The sequence below is a fragment of the Saimiri boliviensis genome, chromosome 2 (assembly GCF_048565385.1).
Source record: "Saimiri boliviensis isolate mSaiBol1 chromosome 2, mSaiBol1.pri, whole genome shotgun sequence".
Lineage (NCBI taxonomy): Eukaryota > Metazoa > Chordata > Mammalia > Primates > Cebidae > Saimiri > Saimiri boliviensis.
In genome coordinates this window covers 38,013,354-38,032,568 of record NC_133450.1, presented here as the reverse complement: position 1 = coordinate 38,032,568, position 19,215 = coordinate 38,013,354, and the positions used below count along the sequence as shown (strand labels likewise).

General features: G+C 38.0%; 1 protein-coding gene across 7 annotated transcripts in view; it reads left to right on the top strand.

Annotated features, from left to right (window-relative positions):
- The window catches only part of FUT8 (fucosyltransferase 8), a 438,850-nt gene that overhangs the window by 406,537 nt on the left and 13,098 nt on the right, over nt 1-19,215 (top strand). For all 7 annotated transcript variants that reach the window (XM_010335165.2, XM_003924438.3, XM_010335163.2 and 4 more), the window contains 2 exons: nt 10,152-10,398; nt 12,531-12,707. In XM_010335165.2, the coding sequence (XP_010333467.1) occupies nt 10,152-10,398; nt 12,531-12,707 (424 nt within the window). The remainder of the gene's footprint in view (nt 1-10,151; nt 10,399-12,530; nt 12,708-19,215) is intronic.

Sequence of the window (19,215 nt, the reverse complement as noted above, 5' to 3'; positions counted from 1 at the left end):
ACACTAGGATCTGATCTTGGCTATTTTATTAACAGTATTACCTTTGAGAATTTCTTTTAATCTCTTTTAGTCTATTTCCTCTGTAAAATGAAAGTTCGAGTATTTTCCAAACTCTGAAAGATTACTAGAGATGATTTTAGGTGGCATATGAGATTACTTTAGGCAGTGCCTTGATAAAACATTAAAATAAACATTGAATCACATAGTGAGAAATTACTCCTTTTTCGGTCTTTCTGATTACATCAAAAAGAAATTCTCAGTTTGGTATTAAGAGATCTTTAATAATTCTCTAACATTGGATAATTGTTTGGTTGTGGGGGAAGATGAGGGTGAAAGTGAACAGGTACTATGAATTTTATACCACTCAAGAGTTTCCACATAAGAGTTACACAGACCAGTGAAAGTAAGAAGAAAATAAGTCTCTATAGAAGCGAAATTAATTCCATGCCTTAGAAGGAGAAAGTACAGAAGTGCTTTTTTGCTCTTTCTGTTGACCTCATTTCCCTTGCAGTTGGAACAAAATCAACGTGTTACCCAAATGGCAAGTTGGAGAGGAAGAATCAAACATGTGAGGCACAGCCCTTTCCGACTTCTCTCATGGTGTGACCCATACTCATAAAGTACTTCTCTTCTACCATGTAGTACGCTTTGGTTGACAAACTGCTTAGGACAGGCTTAGAAAGTCCATGAAGCCATAAATCCAAAGCACAAAATCACATTTGCAATTCATTGTTATTGATTATCAAGCCGATATTTTGATTGCCATTTTATTCCTCTGTTTTTCAGTTGGTTTCAAATTCTTAGGAAATGTAAGAGGACAAGCAATTATTACTCTTTAAAACCTCACTAATAATCTCCCTTTTTAACAGAAATCCACCTTGGGCTTAGAGTTTTCCGTAAACAATATTATTCATACAGAATTTATAGCATGGTTTTGTTTTAAGTGGATTTATATTTATGGTTAACATCTATAAAAGAAATTCATTTAAGTTTTAAAAAATGAATTGGCTTTTAAAATGTTAAATAATACATATACTACATGTATATTATAAAAATCATAAGGTAGTACACAATTGACTAAAATTCAGAAAATACTGAATGAGATTATTTCTGAGGTTTTTTTAGATTAAATTTTTTTTGCATGTATATCAAATAGAATATAAAAAGTTATATGGTAACCCAGTAAAAAAAAAAGGGGGGGGTGGCTTTCTAACATAACATGTACTGTATTATTTTCTTATATCTTTTTAATGAGGAAGTTAAGCTTTTATTCTATGCCAGTTTTCTTATTTATAAGTGTAAGTATCTTTTTCTTAATAGTTTACTAGACAGAGTATATCTTTTTGATAGGATATTTGTTGGTGATGATGATTTTTTATTCATATATTTTTCTGCTGTATACCCTTTCTAGCACAGTGGTCAGCACATAGTATTTGTTTCAGCTCGTTTTGCACTGCTATAAAGTAATACTCAAGGCTGAGTGATTTATAAAGAAAAGAGATTTATTTGGCTTATGGCTCTGCAGGCTGTATAAGAAGCATGGTGCCACCATCTGCCTCTGGTGAGGGCTTCAGAAAGCTTCCACTCATGGCAGATGGTGAAGGGAGTGGGGCCAGGCATCACATGGCAAGAGAGGAAGGAAGAGAGAGAGGGGTGGGGAAGTTGCTGGGCTCTTTTTAAGGATCAGTTCTGCTGAGAACTCACTCATTACCACTAGAAGAGCACCAAGGTTTACATATCAGAGGGAGAGAATATTAACTAGAAGTTATTTACCAAACTGACTTTCTAATAACCATGTAGTTGGCTTGATTGACTATATTCCCAGATCATTTAATTTATTTTAAAACATTTTGCAAATATACAGGAGAACAGAATTTGAAGACTATGTTTCATTCTGGTGAATATATTTTAAACATAGCCTAGGTTTATTCTTTACAAGTCCATTATTTCCTTAATGGTACAGTGATTTTTATTCTAATGCATTACAATCAGAGACATCTTAACTGAAGTTATTTTGTATGTTCAGGTTAATATTTTTTGTTATCAAAAATTTAACACAGTATGTTTTATGATAACGAAATATCTCTGGTATCTTTGGGTCTTGTAGTTACTACTGTGTGGTTATATGTAAAATAAACTAGGGGTGCTGGCTTTTACATTTTGGGTTATACTTATCATTGCATAATAAAGGTAACAGAACACCAGTAACATTGATATACAGAAATTTAATTCTGAAAGTAATCATAATCTGTAAAATAATCTGTAGAAATTGTCATCTAGTCTCTGAACTTTAGAATTCAAGGTAAACAAGCAACACACATTCTATTATATTTGAAAATAGAGGGGTATTTTTAGTTTTTGAAAAAATTTGTGGGTACATAGTAAATATATATATGAGGTACATGAGATATTTTGATACAGGCATACAATACATAATAATCACCTCAGGGTAAATGGGGTATCACCTCAAGCATTTATACTTTATGTTTCAAACAATTCAATTGTATGCTTTTACTTATTTTAAAATGTACAATTAAATTATCATTGACTAGTCACCCTGCTGCGTTGTGCAATACTAGGTCTTATTTTTTCTATTTTTGTGCCCATTAACCATCCCCTCCTTACCCTCCACCTCCCACTACCTTTTCCAGCCTCTGGTCACTATCATTCTATGCTCTATCTCCATGAGTTCAATTGTATTAATTTTTAGCTTCCGCAAATAAGTGAGAACATGCCAAGTGTGTTTTTCTGTGCTTGGCTTATTTCATTTAACACAGTAACATCCAGTTCTATCCGTGTTGTTGCAAATGACAAGATCTCATTCTTTTTTATGACTGAATAGTACTCCATTGTGTATATGTACCGTATTTTCTTTGTTCATTTGGACATGTAGGTTGCTTTCCAATCTTGGCTATTGTGAACAGTGCTACAGTAAATATGGGAGTGCAGGTATCTCTTAAATGTAGTGTTTTCCTTTCTTTGGGGTATATACCCAGCAGTGGGATTGCTGGATCATATGGTAGCTCAATTTTTAGTTTTTTTTTGAGGAATGTCCAACTACTGTTCTCCCTAGTGGAGGTTGTGCTAATTTACATTCCCCTCAACACTGTATGAGGGTTCCCTTTTCTGCCCATTCTCACCAGCATTTGTTATTGTCTGCCTTTTGGATAATAACCATTTTATCTGGGGTTAAATGATATTTTGTTGCAGTTTTTTAAATTTGCATTTCTCTGATGATCATTGATGCTGAGTACTTCTTCATATACCTGTTTGCCATTTATATGTCTTCTTTTGAGAAACCTCTATTCAGATCTTTGGCCCATTTTTTATTGGTTTATTAATTTTTTCCTGTAGAGTTGTTTGAGCTTATTTTATATTCTGGTTATTTGTCCTTGTCAGATGGGTAGTTTGCAAATATTTTCTCCCATTCTGTGGGTTGTCTTTGCATTTTGTTGATTGTTTTCTTTGCTGTGCAGACTTGAATCGGTTCCATTTGTCCATTTTTGCTTTGGTTGCCTGTGTTTTTATGGGATATTACTCAAGAAATCTTTACCCACTCCAATGTCCTGGAGAGTTTCCCAAGTATTTGCTTTTAGTAGTTTCATAGTTTGAGGTCTTAAATTTAAGTCTTTAATTCATTTTGATTTGATTTGCATATATGGTGAGAGATAGGGGTCTAGTTTCATTCCTGAGCATATGGATATCCAGTTTTCCCAGCACCATTTATTGAAGAGACTTTCCTTTCCCCAGCGTACATTCTTTGCATCTGTGTTAAAAATGAGTTCACTGTCAATGTATAAATTTGTTTCTGGGCTATTTCATTCCATTGGTCTATGTGTCTGTTTTTATGCTAGTATCATTCTGTTTTGTTTATTATAACTGCATAGTATAATTTGAAGTCGGGTAATGTGATTCCTGTGGTTTTGTGCTTTTTGCTTAGGACAGCTTTGGTTATCCTGTGTTTTTTGTGGTTACATATAAATTTCATTTATTTATTTATTTAGTAGACATGGAGTCTTATTATCTTTGCACTGTTTGTCTCAAACCCCTGGCCTCAAGCCATCCTCCCGCTTTGGCCTTCCAAAGTGTTGGGATTATAGATGTGACCTGCCACATCCCCATGTAAGTTATAAGATTTTTTTTTCTATTTCTGTGAAAAAGTTATTGGTATTTTCATAGGAATTGCTTTAAATCTATAGATTGCTTTGAATAATACGGGTGTTTTAACAATATTGATTCTTCCAATCTGTGAACCTGAAATACCTTTCCGTTTTTTGGTGTTCTCTTCAATTTCTTTCATCAGTGTTTTATAGTTTTAATTTTAGAGATCTTTCACATCTTTGGTTAAGGTAATTCCTAGGTATTTAACTTTATTTGTAACTACTGTAAATTAGATTACTTTTTGGATTCTTTTTCAGATTGTTCACTGTTGACATATAGAAATGCAACTGATTTTTGCATGTTGATTTTGTATCCTGCAACTGTACTGAATTTATCAATTCTAATAGTTTTTTTGGTAGAATCTTTAGGTTTTTCCAAATACAGTGTCATATTATGTACAAACAAGAATAATTTGATTCCTTTCTTTCCAGTTTGGACACACTTTACTTCTTTCTCTTGTCTGATTGCTCTAGCTAGAATTTCTAGTACATATTGAATAACGGTGACAGTGTGCATCTTTATTGTGTTCCAGATCTTAGAGAAATAGTTTTCAGTTTTTCCCCACTCTATGATATTAGCTGTGGGTCTATGGTATATGGCTTTTATTATGTTGAGATATATTCCTTTTATACTCAGTTTTTTTTTTATCATGAAGCGATGTTGAATTTTATCAAATGCTTTTTCTGCATCAATTGAAATGATCACATGGATTTTGTTCTTCATTCTGTTAATATGATGCGTCTCATTGATTGATTTGCATATGCTCAACCATCCTTGCATCTCTGGGATAAATATCACTTCGTCGTGAATCATTGTTTCATTTATTTCTGCTCTGATCTTTATTAATTCTTCTCTTTTACTAATTTTGGGTTTGGATTGCTCTTAGTTCTTTAAGATGCATCATTAGGTCATTTATTTGAAGTTTTTTTACTTTTTTCATGTAGGCACTTACTGCTATAAATTTCTCTCTCAGTACTGCTTTCACTGTATCTCATAGGTTTTGGTATGTTGTGTTTCCATTATCATCTGTTTCAATAAATTTTTTAATTTCCTTCTTAATTTCTTTGTTGATCCACTGGTCTTTAAGGAGCATGTTGTTTAATTTCCATGTGTTTGTAGAGTTTTCAAAATTCCTCTTGTAATTGATTTCTTGTTTTATTTCATTGTAGTCTGAGAAGATACCTGAGGCTGGGTTCAGAGGCACATACCTGTGGTCCTAGCTACTCTGGAAGCTGAGGTGGGAGGATCGCTTGAGCCTGGAAGGCAGAGGCTGCAGTGAGCTGAGATCATACCACTGCACTCCAGCCTGGGCAAGAGTGAGACCCTGTCTCAAAAAAAAAAAAAAGAAAGAAAAAACCTTGATATTATTTCAATTTTGTGAATGTGATATTATTTCAATTTTTAAGTCTTGTTTTGTGACCTAATATATTGTCAGTCCTTGTCGTACTATCCATGTGCTGAGGAAAAGAATGTGTATTCTGAAGCCATTTTATTAGGTTCATTTGATGTAAAATGCAGAGTAAGTCTGATGTTCCTTTGTTGATTTTTTTGTCTGTCCAATCCTGAAAATGGAGTGTTGAAATCTCCAGCTGTTATTGTATTGGGGTCTACCTCTCTCGTTAGCTGTAATAATATTTGCTTTATGTATCTGGGTGCTCCGATGTTGAATGCATATATATTTACAATTATCTCCTCTTGATGAATTGATCCCTTTATCATTATATAATGACCTTCTTTGACCCTTTTTATAGTTTTTGTCTTGAAATCTGTTTTGTCTATTACAAGTATAGCCACTCCAGCTCTTTTTTGGTTTTCATTGGCATGAAATATCCTTTTCCATCCCTTTATTTTTAGTCTGTGTATGTCTTTATAGGTGAAGTATGTTTCTTGTATGGAACAGATCATCGCATCTTGTGTTTCTTATCCATTCAGCCACTCTGTGTCTTTGTATTGGAGAATTTAGTTTGTTTCCATTCAGTGTTACTATGGATAAATAAGGTCTTAAACTCCTGCCATATTGTTATTTATTTTCTGGTTGTTTTGTGGTCTTCTCTTCCCTCTTTTCTTCCTTTCTATCTTCCTTTTAGTGAAGGTAATTTTCTCTGGTGGTATGTTTTAATTTCTTGCTTTTTATTTTTTTGTGTGTATTCATTGTATTTTTTGATTTGAGGTTATCATGAGGCTTGCAAATAATGTATAGCCTGTTATTTTAAACTGATGACAACTTGACACTAATTGCACCAACAAACAAGCATTGAAAAAGAAATCTACTCTGTACTTTAACTTTGTGCCCCCGCCACACACACTTTTTAACTTTTTGTTATTTCTATTTATATCTTATGGTACTAAGTATGTCTTGAAAAGTTGTACTTATTTTTGATTGGTTCATCTTTTAGTCTTTTACTTAAGATATGAATAGTTTACATATCACAATTACAGTTCTATAATATGATGTGGTTTTTTGTGTACTTAGTATTACCAGTGAGTTTTGTACCTTCAGATCATCTTTTTATTGCTCATTAACATCTTTTTCTTTCAAATTGAAGAACTCCATTTAGCATTTCTTATAGAACGGGTCTGATGTTAATGAAATCTCTCAGCTTTTGTATGTCTGGGAAAGTCTTTATTTCTTATTTAGGTTTGAAGGATATTTTCACTGGAGATACTATTCTAGGGTAAAAGTTTTTTTCCCTCAGTTACTTTTTGTCATACCACTCTCTTCTGGCCTATAATGTTCCCACTGAAAAGTCTGCTGTCAGACGTATTAGAGCTCCATGGTATGTTATTTATTTCTTTTTCTTTTTTTTTTTTTTTTTTTTTTTTTTTTTGGAGATGGAATTTTGCTCCTTTTGCTCAGGCTGGAGTGCAATGGCACAATTTCAGCTCGCTGCAACCTCCACCTCTTGGGTTCAAGCAGTTCTCCTGCCTCAGCCTCTTAAGTAGCTGGGATTACAGGCACCCACCACCACACCTGGCTAATTTTTGTGTTTTTAGTAAAGGTGGAGTTTCACCATGTTGGCCAAGCTGGTCTTGAACTCCTGACCTTAGGTGTTCCACCTGCCTTGGCCTCCCAACATGCTGGGATTACAGGCATGAGCCACTGCACCCATCCTGTTTTTTTCTTTTGCTTTTAGGATCGTTTCTTTATCCTTGACCTTTGGAAGTTTGATTATTACATGCCTTGAATGGTAGTCTTCTTTGGATTAAATCAGGTTTATGTGTAACTTTCTTGTACTTGTATATTGATATCTCTGTCTAGAATTGGGACATTCTCTATTGTTATCCCTTTGAATAAACATTCCATTCCTATCTCTCTCTGCCTCCTCCTTAAGGCCAACAACTGTTAGATTTGCCCTTTTGAAACTATTATCTAGATCTTATAGGCATGCTTTATTATTTTTTATTCTTATTTCTTTTGTCTCTGTTGACAGTATATTTTCAAATAGCCTGTCTTTAAGCTTACCAATTCTTTAATCTACTTGATGACTTCTTCTGTTAAGAGATTCAGTATGTCGGTTGCGATTTTCAACTGCAGAATTTTTGCTTGATTCCTTTTAATATTTCAACCTCTTTGTTAAATTCTCATAGGATTCTGAATTCCTTCTTTGTGTTTTCTTGAACTTCTTTGCATTTCCTCAAAATAGATCTTTTGAATTCTCTGCCTGAAAGGTCACATATATGTATGTCTTCAGGATTTGGTTCCTGGTGCCTTATTTAGTTTGTTTTTCAATGTCATGTTTTCCTCCATGGTCTTGATGCTTGTGGTTGTTCATTGTGTCTGGGCATTGAAGAGTTAGGTATTTATTATATTCTTCACAATCTGGCCTTTTTTTGTACCTGTCTTGGGAATGCTTTCCAGGTATTTGAAGGGAATTGGGTGTTTTGTGATCCGGTTTTGGTCATTGCAGCCATATCTACATTAGGGGACACTCCAAGCCCAGTAATGCTGTTGTTTTTGCAGGCTTGCAGAGGTACTGCCTTGGTGGTCTTGAATAAGGTTTAGAAGAATTCTCTGAATTACCAGGCAGAGACTGTTGTTCTCTTCCCTTAATTTGTCCCAAACAATTAGAGTCTCTGATTCCATGCTCCAAGCTGCTTGTAGCTAGAGGAGCAGTGACACAAGCTCTTCTGTGGCTACCACCACTGTAACTGCACTAGGTCAGACCTGAAACCAGCACAGCACTGGATCTCACCCAGGGCCCACTGTAACCACTACCTGGCTACCTCCTGTGTTGGCTCAGAGTCCTAGGGCTCTACAGTGAGCAGGTGGCAAAAACAGTCAGGCTTCTGTCTATCCCTTCAGAACAGAGATGCTATCTGGGAGCCAGCATCTGGAGTTGGAAACCTTAGAACCCTACCTGGTACTCTGTTCTCCTATAGCTGAGCTGGCACCCAAACCACAAGAGAAAGTGCTTCCCACATTTCACTTTTCTTTCTGTAGGCAAAACTGTTTTTCCCTATGGCCATTACCAGTACAGGCCCACAGGGATTATTGCCAGGCAACTGCTCATGTTCACTTAAGGCCCAAGGACTCTTCACTCAGCTTTTGGTGAATGCTGCTACGCCTTGGACTCACCCTTCAGGGCATTGAGCTCCCCCTCTGGGCCAGGCAAGTCCAGGAATGCCATACAAGAACCAAGCCCTGGAATCAGGGCCCCCAAGAGCCTGCTTGGTGCTCTGTTCTACTGTGGCTGAGCTGGTATCCAAGTTGCAAGACAAAGTCCTCTTTTCTTTTCCCTTTCCTCTGCTCAAGTAGAAGGAAGAGGTCTCTTTTGGAGCTGTGAACTGTGCTGCCTTAGATTAGGGAAAGGGTGGCATAAGCACTGCCTTAGGCACCTCAGCTGGTGTCTCATTAGGTTACATGCCCCCTCAAAGTCCAGTAGCTCTTGAGCCCAGCAGAGCACTAAGACTTGCCTAGAAATTGCAGTTCTTATGGCCTAGACTACCTTTCAGGATTTTTTAGGGCCCCAGGATACTTTAGCCTATAGTGATGAGGCTTGCTGAAACTCAGGCTCTGACCACTGGGATGAATATTTCCCCTCTGGCTAAGGCACATCTAAATTCTCCCTCCATGGGCATTGGCTAAGTTCTTTGCCAATAGCCTGGGTGTTGCTTGCCAATTGACCTAGTGGTGCTTTCTGCTATGGACATGGCAACACTGAGTTCCAGTGTAAAGTCCCACAGTCACTGTGCTCTCCCTCCCCCAAGCATACAGATTCTTTACACCACACAGCCACTGCATCGGGGGTGGGGAAGGGGTGGCGTAGACAATTCAAGACTGTCTTTCTTATTCTCTTCACTGCCTCTTTCAGCAATATGAAGTTAAAATCGGGTACTGTGATCACTCACCTGATTTTTGGTTCTTGTGAAGGTGCTTTTTTGTGCAGTTAGTTGTTAAATTTGGTTTTCCTTTGGTGGGGCAGCAATTGGTTGAGCCTTCTAATCAGCCGTCTTGCTTCATCTCCCTCCAATAAGTTTATTTGGGGCCAAAAATAGAAAGACTTTAGAATTATCTAATTTTTTTCTTTAAAAGATATAGATGATTTTCTTATAATCTTCAGGTTTGTGCTCTGTAATGCAAGAGCAATTTGCTGTAATGAAAAGCTAGAAGTTTTAAGAACACTTTGTTGACTAACTCTAAAACAACAACAATAGAAAAACAGAACTTTGCTAGCTGGCTGTCTACTTTCATTCTTTGGTTAGATACTTTGAGTTCTGGATACCATGAAGTGTTGATATGACAGCATGTTATGATAGAAATTTTTAGAAAAGACCAGAGACTTGAGAGGCAGACCAACCTGCATGTAAAATTCAGCTCCGTCACTTTTGCTCTGGTATTTTGGGCAAGTTATTTAACTTGCTTTGTAAAGTGAAGATTATACTTCTTTAGAGTTGCTATGAGGATGAAAGCACTCTGAGTGAGTTCTTGTTAAATGGTAGATGTATAAGGAATACTGTGTAGTAATGATTTTATGTTTTGATATTGTCAGGTGAAGTGAAGGACAAAAATGTTCAAGTGGTCGAGCTTCCCATTGTAGACAGTCTTCATCCCCGTCCTCCATATTTACCTTTGGCTGTACCAGAAGACCTCGCAGATCGACTTGTACGAGTGCATGGTGACCCTGCGGTGTGGTGGGTGTCTCAGTTTGTCAAATACTTGATCCGCCCACAGCCTTGGCTAGAAAAGGAAATAGAAGAAGCCACAAAGAAGCTTGGCTTCAAACATCCAGTTATTGGGTAAGAACCTGATTTTTTTCCTCCATCTGTGATACGTAGTAGGATTATGTATCTTTACAATATATTGTTAATTTTACAATATATAGTTTAATTTTTATAGCCCCCCAAAGAACGGAGGTTCTAGAGTTATCCTAAGGGCACAGGAAGACTATTCTTTTTTTTGTTTACTTAGAACAGCTGAGAAAATTGCTTAGTAGTGCTCTATTACTGTCTCCAGTGCTCCTCTTCCTTTGGTTCTTTCTTCTCTTACCACAGCTCTCTTTAGACTTTTGTTGTTGTTGTTTTTGAGATAGGGTCTCACTCTGTCACCCAGGCTGAAGTGTAGTGGCTCACTGCAGCCTCAACCTTCCTGGGCTCAAGTGATCCTCCTACCTCAGCCTCCCAAGTATAATAGCTGGGTCTTTAGGCATGTACCACCATGTCCAGCTTCTTTTTATTTTTATTTTCGTATTTCCCACCTCCCCATCTTTCCTTGTGTCTTAGTCTTCATATGTAAAGAAGTTATTGACCCCATTCTAAATGTTAGAGATAAAGGAAGGTACATGTGAAATCAGAATATCAAATCACATTTCCTCTCATGTAACTTTTGATTGAAACTCAGTGGAATCATTCGTTCTGCCCCACTTCATCTCTATAGAGCACACTGAACAATTCCCATTTCCCCAGAGAAAGGGTGATTCTGAAGGATGTGGGAGGGAAAAGATGATCGAATTAGATGTTCATATGATTGTATCCAGATCTGGATTATAGTCTGAAATGCAAAGCAAAGAGTAGCCATGAAGATGGCAGAGCAACTCTAGGGAAATCAAACCCTCACTCCAGATTCATAATAAAAAACTGGCCTTAGACTTGGCCTAAGACATACCCATATGCTGTGACCTAAAGGCACACACAAATCTATCTTTTTCTGTTTCTACATATGAATAGTGATTTAGCAATTTGGGGGGAGAGGAAGGCAAGATTTAAGGAGGGTCTTTTAATTTTGAAAATAAACTGTTTTTATTTCCATTAATACTACTTTGGGGCCAGGCACTGTGGCTCATGCCTATAATTGCAACACTTTGTGAGGCTGAGGCAGATGAATCACTTGAGCCCAGGAGTTTGAGAAAACTCAACCTAGGCAACATGGTTGAAACCCCATCAATACAACAACAACAAAAAAAAAAAATGCAAAAATTAGCCAGGCATGGTGGTACATGCCTGTAGTCTGAGCTGTAGCTGTTCAGGAGGCTGAGGTAGGAGGATCACTTGAGCCTGGGAGGCAGAGATTGGAGTGAGCCATAATCATGCCACTGCACTCCAGCCTGTGCAACAGAGCAAGACCTTGTCTTAAAAAAATTACTTTGGAAGCACTAAGATGGGAGGAGAATAGTCAGTGCCTTATTCTGCACAGTACAGTGTGAATTGGTGTCCGCAATTTTACAATTTTGAGCTTTTCTTAAATATGACAGATGAAATCAATATCTGCTCACGTTTGATATGGTAAAAAACAGAGAAAGGAAATTCATTATGCCCACAACAGACGGACTGGAATTGGCTCCATTTACCTAAAACAGTAAAAGCCCTTAAAAGGTTTGCCTGTCTTAACGGTGCTGTAAAAGTGTATCCAGGTCTATGTTTTCTTTGAACAACTTTAAGTTCTGCTAGCTGGCAGTTAAAGTGACTCTACAGGGTAAAATAAAGAGAAAAACCCTTGGCATCAGAACTTTACAAATAATATCTTTAATGTTCTTTAGTAACAACTGTGAATCCTGGCATCATCCTGGTAACAAAAATCTTATGTTACATTCAGTTTTTTTCCAGACAGCTGGTTGCTGCCTAGCATAAAATGGCACTCTGAAATCTCCCATTTATTCCTAAGATGTGAATTATTTTCTCTGTAAGAAAGCATTCTTCAAAGGCTTTGCTTATTTTCTAATTCCCATTATGTTGTTTAGCCTGCAAATATATTTAGAATATGTATTTTTGAGTTTTTAAAATGCTGTGTGTTTTACTTTTTCTAATGGTGAAAGTGAAAGAAAAATAAGTTTAAAATACCTATAATGCCACCATAAGTAGGGGTATAAATTGAGTACCCCCAAAGCACTCAGTGGATCAGTACATTATCAGCAGAATCTGAATTTCTCCTCCAGAGTCCATGTCAGACGCACAGACAAAGTGGGAACAGAAGCTGCCTTCCATCCCATTGAAGAGTACATGGTGCATGTTGAAGAACATTTTCAGCTTCTTGCACGCAGAATGCAAGTGGACAAAAAAAGAGTGTATTTGGCTACAGATGATCCTTCTTTATTAAAGGAGGCAAAAACAAAGTAAGTTAGACCAACTAGTGATTCTGGAGTGGGGTTGTCTCTTTCAGTTTAAAAGAATTCTTACTTTCCATGACTTGTGTTTTTTTATATTATTAGTGCTAATTATTAGGGTTTTAAAAATTCAAGTGACTTTGTACTTGTATAACTGTCAATCTAGTCAATGCATTTTTATTAGCCATATCCAAGAATACCTTATAAGAAGTGTAAAGGGAACTGGACCACTGACATGCATTGTCACCAGCAATAATCATGACCGTCATTAAAAATATCACCCTACTTCTTGGTACCAAAATGTTCATTAGTCTGTTGGAGCTGCCATAAAAATATAACAGACTGAGTGGCTTAAATTACAGAAATGTATTTCTCCCAGTTCTGAGGCTGGGAAGTTCAAGATCAAGGTACTGGCAAGATAGATTTCATTTTCTCTTGGCTTGTAAGCAGCCACTATTTCACTTTGTGCTCTTGTGACCTCTTTGTGTATGCAGAGAACAGGAGGGTAAGTGTTCTGATGACTCTACATATAAGGACACTAATCTTATGAGGGCCCCACTCTCATGACCTCATCTAGGCCAAGTTATTTCTCAGTGGTCCCATTTCCAAACATATCACATTGGGGTTAGGGATTCAACATAGGAATTTGTGGGGACATAAACAGTGAATCGATAATACTAGCCAGCTATACAAACTGTTAGCGATAAAACCAGGTGCTTACCATTTTGATTTCACTATCTTCACTGAGAGTTATAGGCAACTGAACACTTATGTAAAGTTTTGTCTTATAATAATTTCTGGAATTTGAAAGTTACACTAAAGAAAGTTAAGGAATCAGAAAGTTAAGTTTTGTAAGTGGAGGACTAAAGACTACTAGTGTGTTTTGAAAAGTAACAGTCATTTTGTGAGCTTACCTGTATTTCAGGCATTGTGCTGAGTGCTGGGGATTTCATGATAAGCCAGATACTCGCTGCTGTCAAGGAATTCCCAAATGTAGTAGGGGAATAAACAGTTACACTACAGTGTATCACTGAACAATAATACAGGGTTAACATGGGATATCATGAAAACACATAGATAAAGGACAAATCCTAACTGGATACTTCTTATAGGATCTGGGTAAACCTGGAGTTGTTCTTTATTTACTGTCAATAAAGGAAGGACATATTAAATGTATGTGAAAGTACGAAATTAAGGAGAAGAAAATTCTAGTCTTAGTTCTGCTTAGATACTGTGTCCTCCAGAAGTCATCCCTGAACCCTTGACTGGCTCGTGTTCCCTAATCTATGCAGTCGTCTGTTGTAGTCTTTAGCACTTGATTACTTCTATTTCCCTCGTTAGATTATAAGCACTTGGACATAATATGTAGCTGTAGATAAATGCTCAGTAAATATTAACTGGCGTTAATTTCAATCCCATCAGTTTGGAAACATTAACAGTTAATCATTTAAGCTTTTTAGCTGTTTAATTAATGTATTTATTGTTCCCCATATTTCAAATGGGGGTGAGGAAAAGAAATTTCAAAATGAGGACTATGGTGCAGGTATTAATCTAACTCATTAGATAACAATTTAAATCCTCTTTCTACCTCTGAATACTCCAAACTAACCTGAAGCAAATTGCCTTTTTTATTCAAGGCTTCCTCTGTCGAGCACATATACACACTAGCACACATATGCGCACTCTCACACAGATATGTATATATGTAAACAAAGGGCAAATGATCAGCCAAGTAATAATGATTTAATGTAAGAGGGGTTAAATGAACATTTGGATACAGAACACAATAAAAATTTCATAGCTTACCATGTTTCTTCAATTTCAAACACCAGACTTAATTCATAGCTTGGTTGAAGTAAAAGATACTACTTTTATCTACTCTTTCATTTGTTCTTGAATGCATCACAGACTTTTCCCCTTATTTTCTTGATGAGCAAATTAATTCATGCTTGTTTAAAAATACAGAAGTTGGTAAATACTGTATTAGTTCATTTTCATGCTGTTGATAAAGTCATACCCCAGACTGGGCAATCTATAAAAGAAAGAGGTTTAATGGACTTATAGTTACATATCTCTGGAGAGGCCTCACAATCATGGTGGAAGGTGAAAGGCATGTCTCACCCGGCAGCAAACAAGAAAAGAGAGCTTGTGCAGGGAAACTCACATTTTTAAAACCATTAGCTTTTGTGAGACTTATTCACTATCACAAGAACAGCATGGGAAAGACTTGCCCTCGTGATTCGGTTACCTCCCACTGGGTCCCTCCCACAGCTCATGGGAATTCAAGATGAGATTTGGGTGGAGACACAGCCAAACCATATCATTTCACCCCTCCCAAATCTCATGTCCTCACATTTCAAAACCAGTCATACTTTCCCAGCAGTCCCCCTAAGTCTTAACTCATTTAAGCATTAACTCAAAAGCCCACAGTCCAAAGTCTCATCCAAGACAAGGCAAGTCCCTTCTGCCTATGAGCCTGTAAAATCAAAAGCAAGTTAGTTACTTCCTGGATACAGTGGTGATACAGGCATGGATAAGTATAGCCATTCCAAATGGGATAAATTGGCCAAAACAAAGGGGCTACAGGCCTCATGAAAGTCAGAAATCCAGTGGGGCAGTCAAATCTTAAAGCTTCAGAATGATCTCCTTTGACTCCATGTCTCACATCCAGGTCACAATGATGCAAGAGGTGGGCTCCCACTGCCTTGGGTAGCTCCACCCTTATTGTTTTGCAAGGTAGAGCCCCCCTCTCACCCCACCAGCTGCTTTCACTGGCTGGCATTGAGTGTCTGTGGCTTTTCCAGGTACATGGTGCAAGCTGTTGGTGGATCTACCATTCTGGGGTCTGTAGGACAGTGGCCCTCTTCTAAGCTCCACTTGGTGGTGCCCCAGTAGGGACTCTGTGTGGGAGCTCCAACCTCACACTTCTCTAATGCACTGCCCTAGCAGAGGTTTCCATGAGAACCTGATTCCTGCAGCAAACTTCTGCCTGGGCATCCAGGTGTTTTTATATATCCTCTGAAATCCAGGCAGAGGTTCCTAAACCTCAGTTTCACTTACGTGCATCCATAGGCCCAACACCATACGGAAGCTGCCAAGGCTTAGGGCTTCCACCCTCTGAAGCAACAGCCTGAGCTGTACTTAGCCCCTTTTTTATCATGGCTGGAGTGCCTGGAACAGAGGCCACAGCAGAGGGACTCTGACCCCTGCCCACAAAACCATTTTTTCCTCCTGAACCTCCAGGTCTGTGATGGAAGGGGCTGCCACAAAGTCTCTGACATGCTCTGGAGACATTTTCCCCATTGTGTTGGTGATTAACATTCAATTCCTGGTGACTTACACAAATTTCTGCAGCTGGCTTGAATTTCTTCTCAGAAAATGGGATTTTCTTTTCCATCACATTGTCAAGCTGCAAATTTTCCAAACTTTTATGCTCTGCTCCCCTTATAAAACTGAATGCCTTTAGCAGCACCCAAGTCATCTCTTGAAAGCTTTGCTGCTTAGAAGGTTCTTCTGCCAGATACCCTAAGTCATCTTTCTCAAGTTCAGAGTTCCACAAATCTCTAGTGCAGGGACAAAATGCTGCCAGTCTGCTAAAACAGAGTCACCTTTGTTCCAGTTCGCAACAAGCTCTGAGACCACCTCAACCTGGATTTCATTGTCCATATTGCTATCAGCATTTTGGGCAAAGCCATTCAACAAGTCTCTAGGAAGTTCCAAACTTTCCCACATTTTCCTTCGTCTTCTGAGCCCTCCAAACTGTTCTATCCTTTGCCTATTACACAATTTCAAAGTCACTTCTACATTTTCAAGTTTCTTTTCAGCAGCACTCCACTTCTGGTACCAATTTACTGTATTAGTCCATTTTCACACTGCTAATAAAGACTTACTCGAGACTGGGCAATTTACAAAAGAAAGAGGTTTAATGGACTTACAGTTCCACATAGCTGGGGAGGCCTCACAATCATGGTGGAAGGTGGGAGGCATGACTCACATGATGGCAGACAAGAGAAGAGCTCTTATGCAGAGAAACTCCTGTTTTTAAAACTATTGAATCTTGTGAGACCTATTCACTATCATGAGAACAGCACAGGAGAGGTTTAAGAACACAGCCAAACCACATATCGTATCCCTAGCAAGAAAAAAGTATTATCCTCAATCCCATGTATGTAGTATCATTTTTTTTTTTTTTTTTTGAGACGGAGTTTCGCTCTTGTTACCCAGGCTGGAGTGCAATGGCCCGATCTCGGCTCACCGCAACCTCCGCCTCCTGGGTTCACGCAATTCTCCTGCCTCAGCCTCCTGAGTAGCTGGGATTACAGGCACGCACCACCATGCCCAGCTAACTTTTTGTATTTTTAGTAGAGACGGGGTTTCACCATGTTGACCAGGATGGTCTCGATCTCTCGACCTCGCGATCCACCCGCCTTGGCCTCCCAAAGTGCTGGGATTACAGGCTTGCGCCACCGCGCCCGGCCTGTAGTATCATTTTTTAATACAATCATGTACCACATAACATTTCAGTCAGTGATGAAACACCTGTATAATGGTGGTTCCAAAGATTTTAATACTGTAATTCTCCTGTACTTTTTGTATGTTTAGATACACAAGTACTTACCATTGTGTTACAACTACCTTCAGTATTCAATACAATAACATGCTGTACAGGTTTGTAGCCTGGGAGCAGTAAGTCATTCCATATAGCCTGGGTGGGTTTATATGTGTAGCCTAGGTATCGTGTAGTTGGCTGTGCCATCCAGGTTTTTGTAAATATACTCTATGATGTTTGCATGGAGATAACATTGCCTAATGATTCATTTCTCAGAACATATCCTCTTTGTTAAGTGGAGCATGACTGTAGTTGATTGAATTCTATATAATTTAAACCCTTTTCACTTAATATAGCAATAGATCCATTCCCTCTGGTTGCTAAAACAGTCGTAAACATCTTTTTTTTTTCTGCTTTGTCACCCAGGCTGGAATGCAGTGGTGCAAGCATGGCTCACTGCAGCTTCAACCTCCTGGGCTCAAGAGATCCTCCTTCCTCAGCTTCCCATGTAGCTGGGACCATTGGCATGCATCGTCATGCCTGGCTGCCTTTTGGGGGTAGAGATGGGATCGCATGCTGTTCAGGCTGGTCTCGAACTCCTTAGCTCAAGCAGTCCTCCTGCCTGTCCTCCAAAGTGCTGGGATTACTTATGTGAGCCACCATGCCCAGCCTAAACATCTTTTTTAATGACTACATACATATATACTGTATGGATATGCCATTGCTTATTTGACCAACTGTTCTCCTAATATTAGACAGTCAGATTCTTTCCAATGTCTCATTCTTATAAGCTATGCTTTGATGTGTGCCTGATTATCCACATTTTTTCCTTAAGCTAGCTTTCTAGAGTTGGAATTATTTAGATGCAAAGTTATAAACTTTTTTTTTTTTTGACAGTGTCTAGGCTGGAGTGCAGTGGCAGGATCTCAGCTGACTGCAGCCTTGACCTCCTGGGTTCAATGATCCTCCCACCTCAGCCACCAGAGTAGCTGGGACTACAAGTTCATGCCACCACACCCAGCTAGATATAAACATTTTATAGCTTTGATACAATGGCACAGCATGACAGTTTTATACCAACAACCCTTGTAGTACAGTTGGCAGTATGTACTTGGACGGCAAGAATAGTAAAACTAGAATTTCCTCCTTGTAGCCAACAGCTATAACTCCCCTCCCAGTGGTAGTCCAAGCAGCAATTTTCTCTATATTCTGTTATAAATATAATAGTGGCCTTTTATGCATGCTTTTTTCTCTTTGTAAATTGTTTTATTTTTATTTTTGACGAGTCATTTCTCAGGGATTTAAATGCTGGGTTTTTTTTTTTTCTTTTTTCTTTTACTTAAATATTTTTCCACTCTGCTTTAAACCACTCAGGACTGGTGTTGATACCTAAGCAAATCATAAAACCTCTGCCATTGTTTTAGGAGACCAAAAGCATGAATTAATCTCTTAACAAAGTATATAGTGTCCAACATAGTCACTATAAGACTTTTCTGCCTCAAGAGAGTGAAGAGATGAAGAAGTAAACTTAAATGATGTATAGTATTCACACAATCAGAGAAGAATCCATTTTCTGGGTTGCTCATTCTTTGAAAAGAGGTTAAAATTCGCTTTATACACATAGCTTCTATGTGAAGATGATCAGTTAATGCTTTGTGGCTTGGTATTACACTTCAGACTTCTCCATGTTAAAATTTAGTTCATCCATAAGATTTTACCACCAGCATCCCAGTGACTATGGCAGTCATTGCTATTGTGGCAGTCTTTTAAGTAGTTCAGTATTACAGTGTTTGAGTCACAGAATCATTGACAGTCAAAGAAATAAGAACCATTAAAGTTGGCTATCCAATATTGTATTCTAAGATTGTGGAGATTAGGGATGGGGTTAAAATAGGAAGAAAAACAAGTCTTCAAAAGTCTCCCAGGTAAAATATTTACACATTGAGTTTATTTTTTAATTTTTAAAAT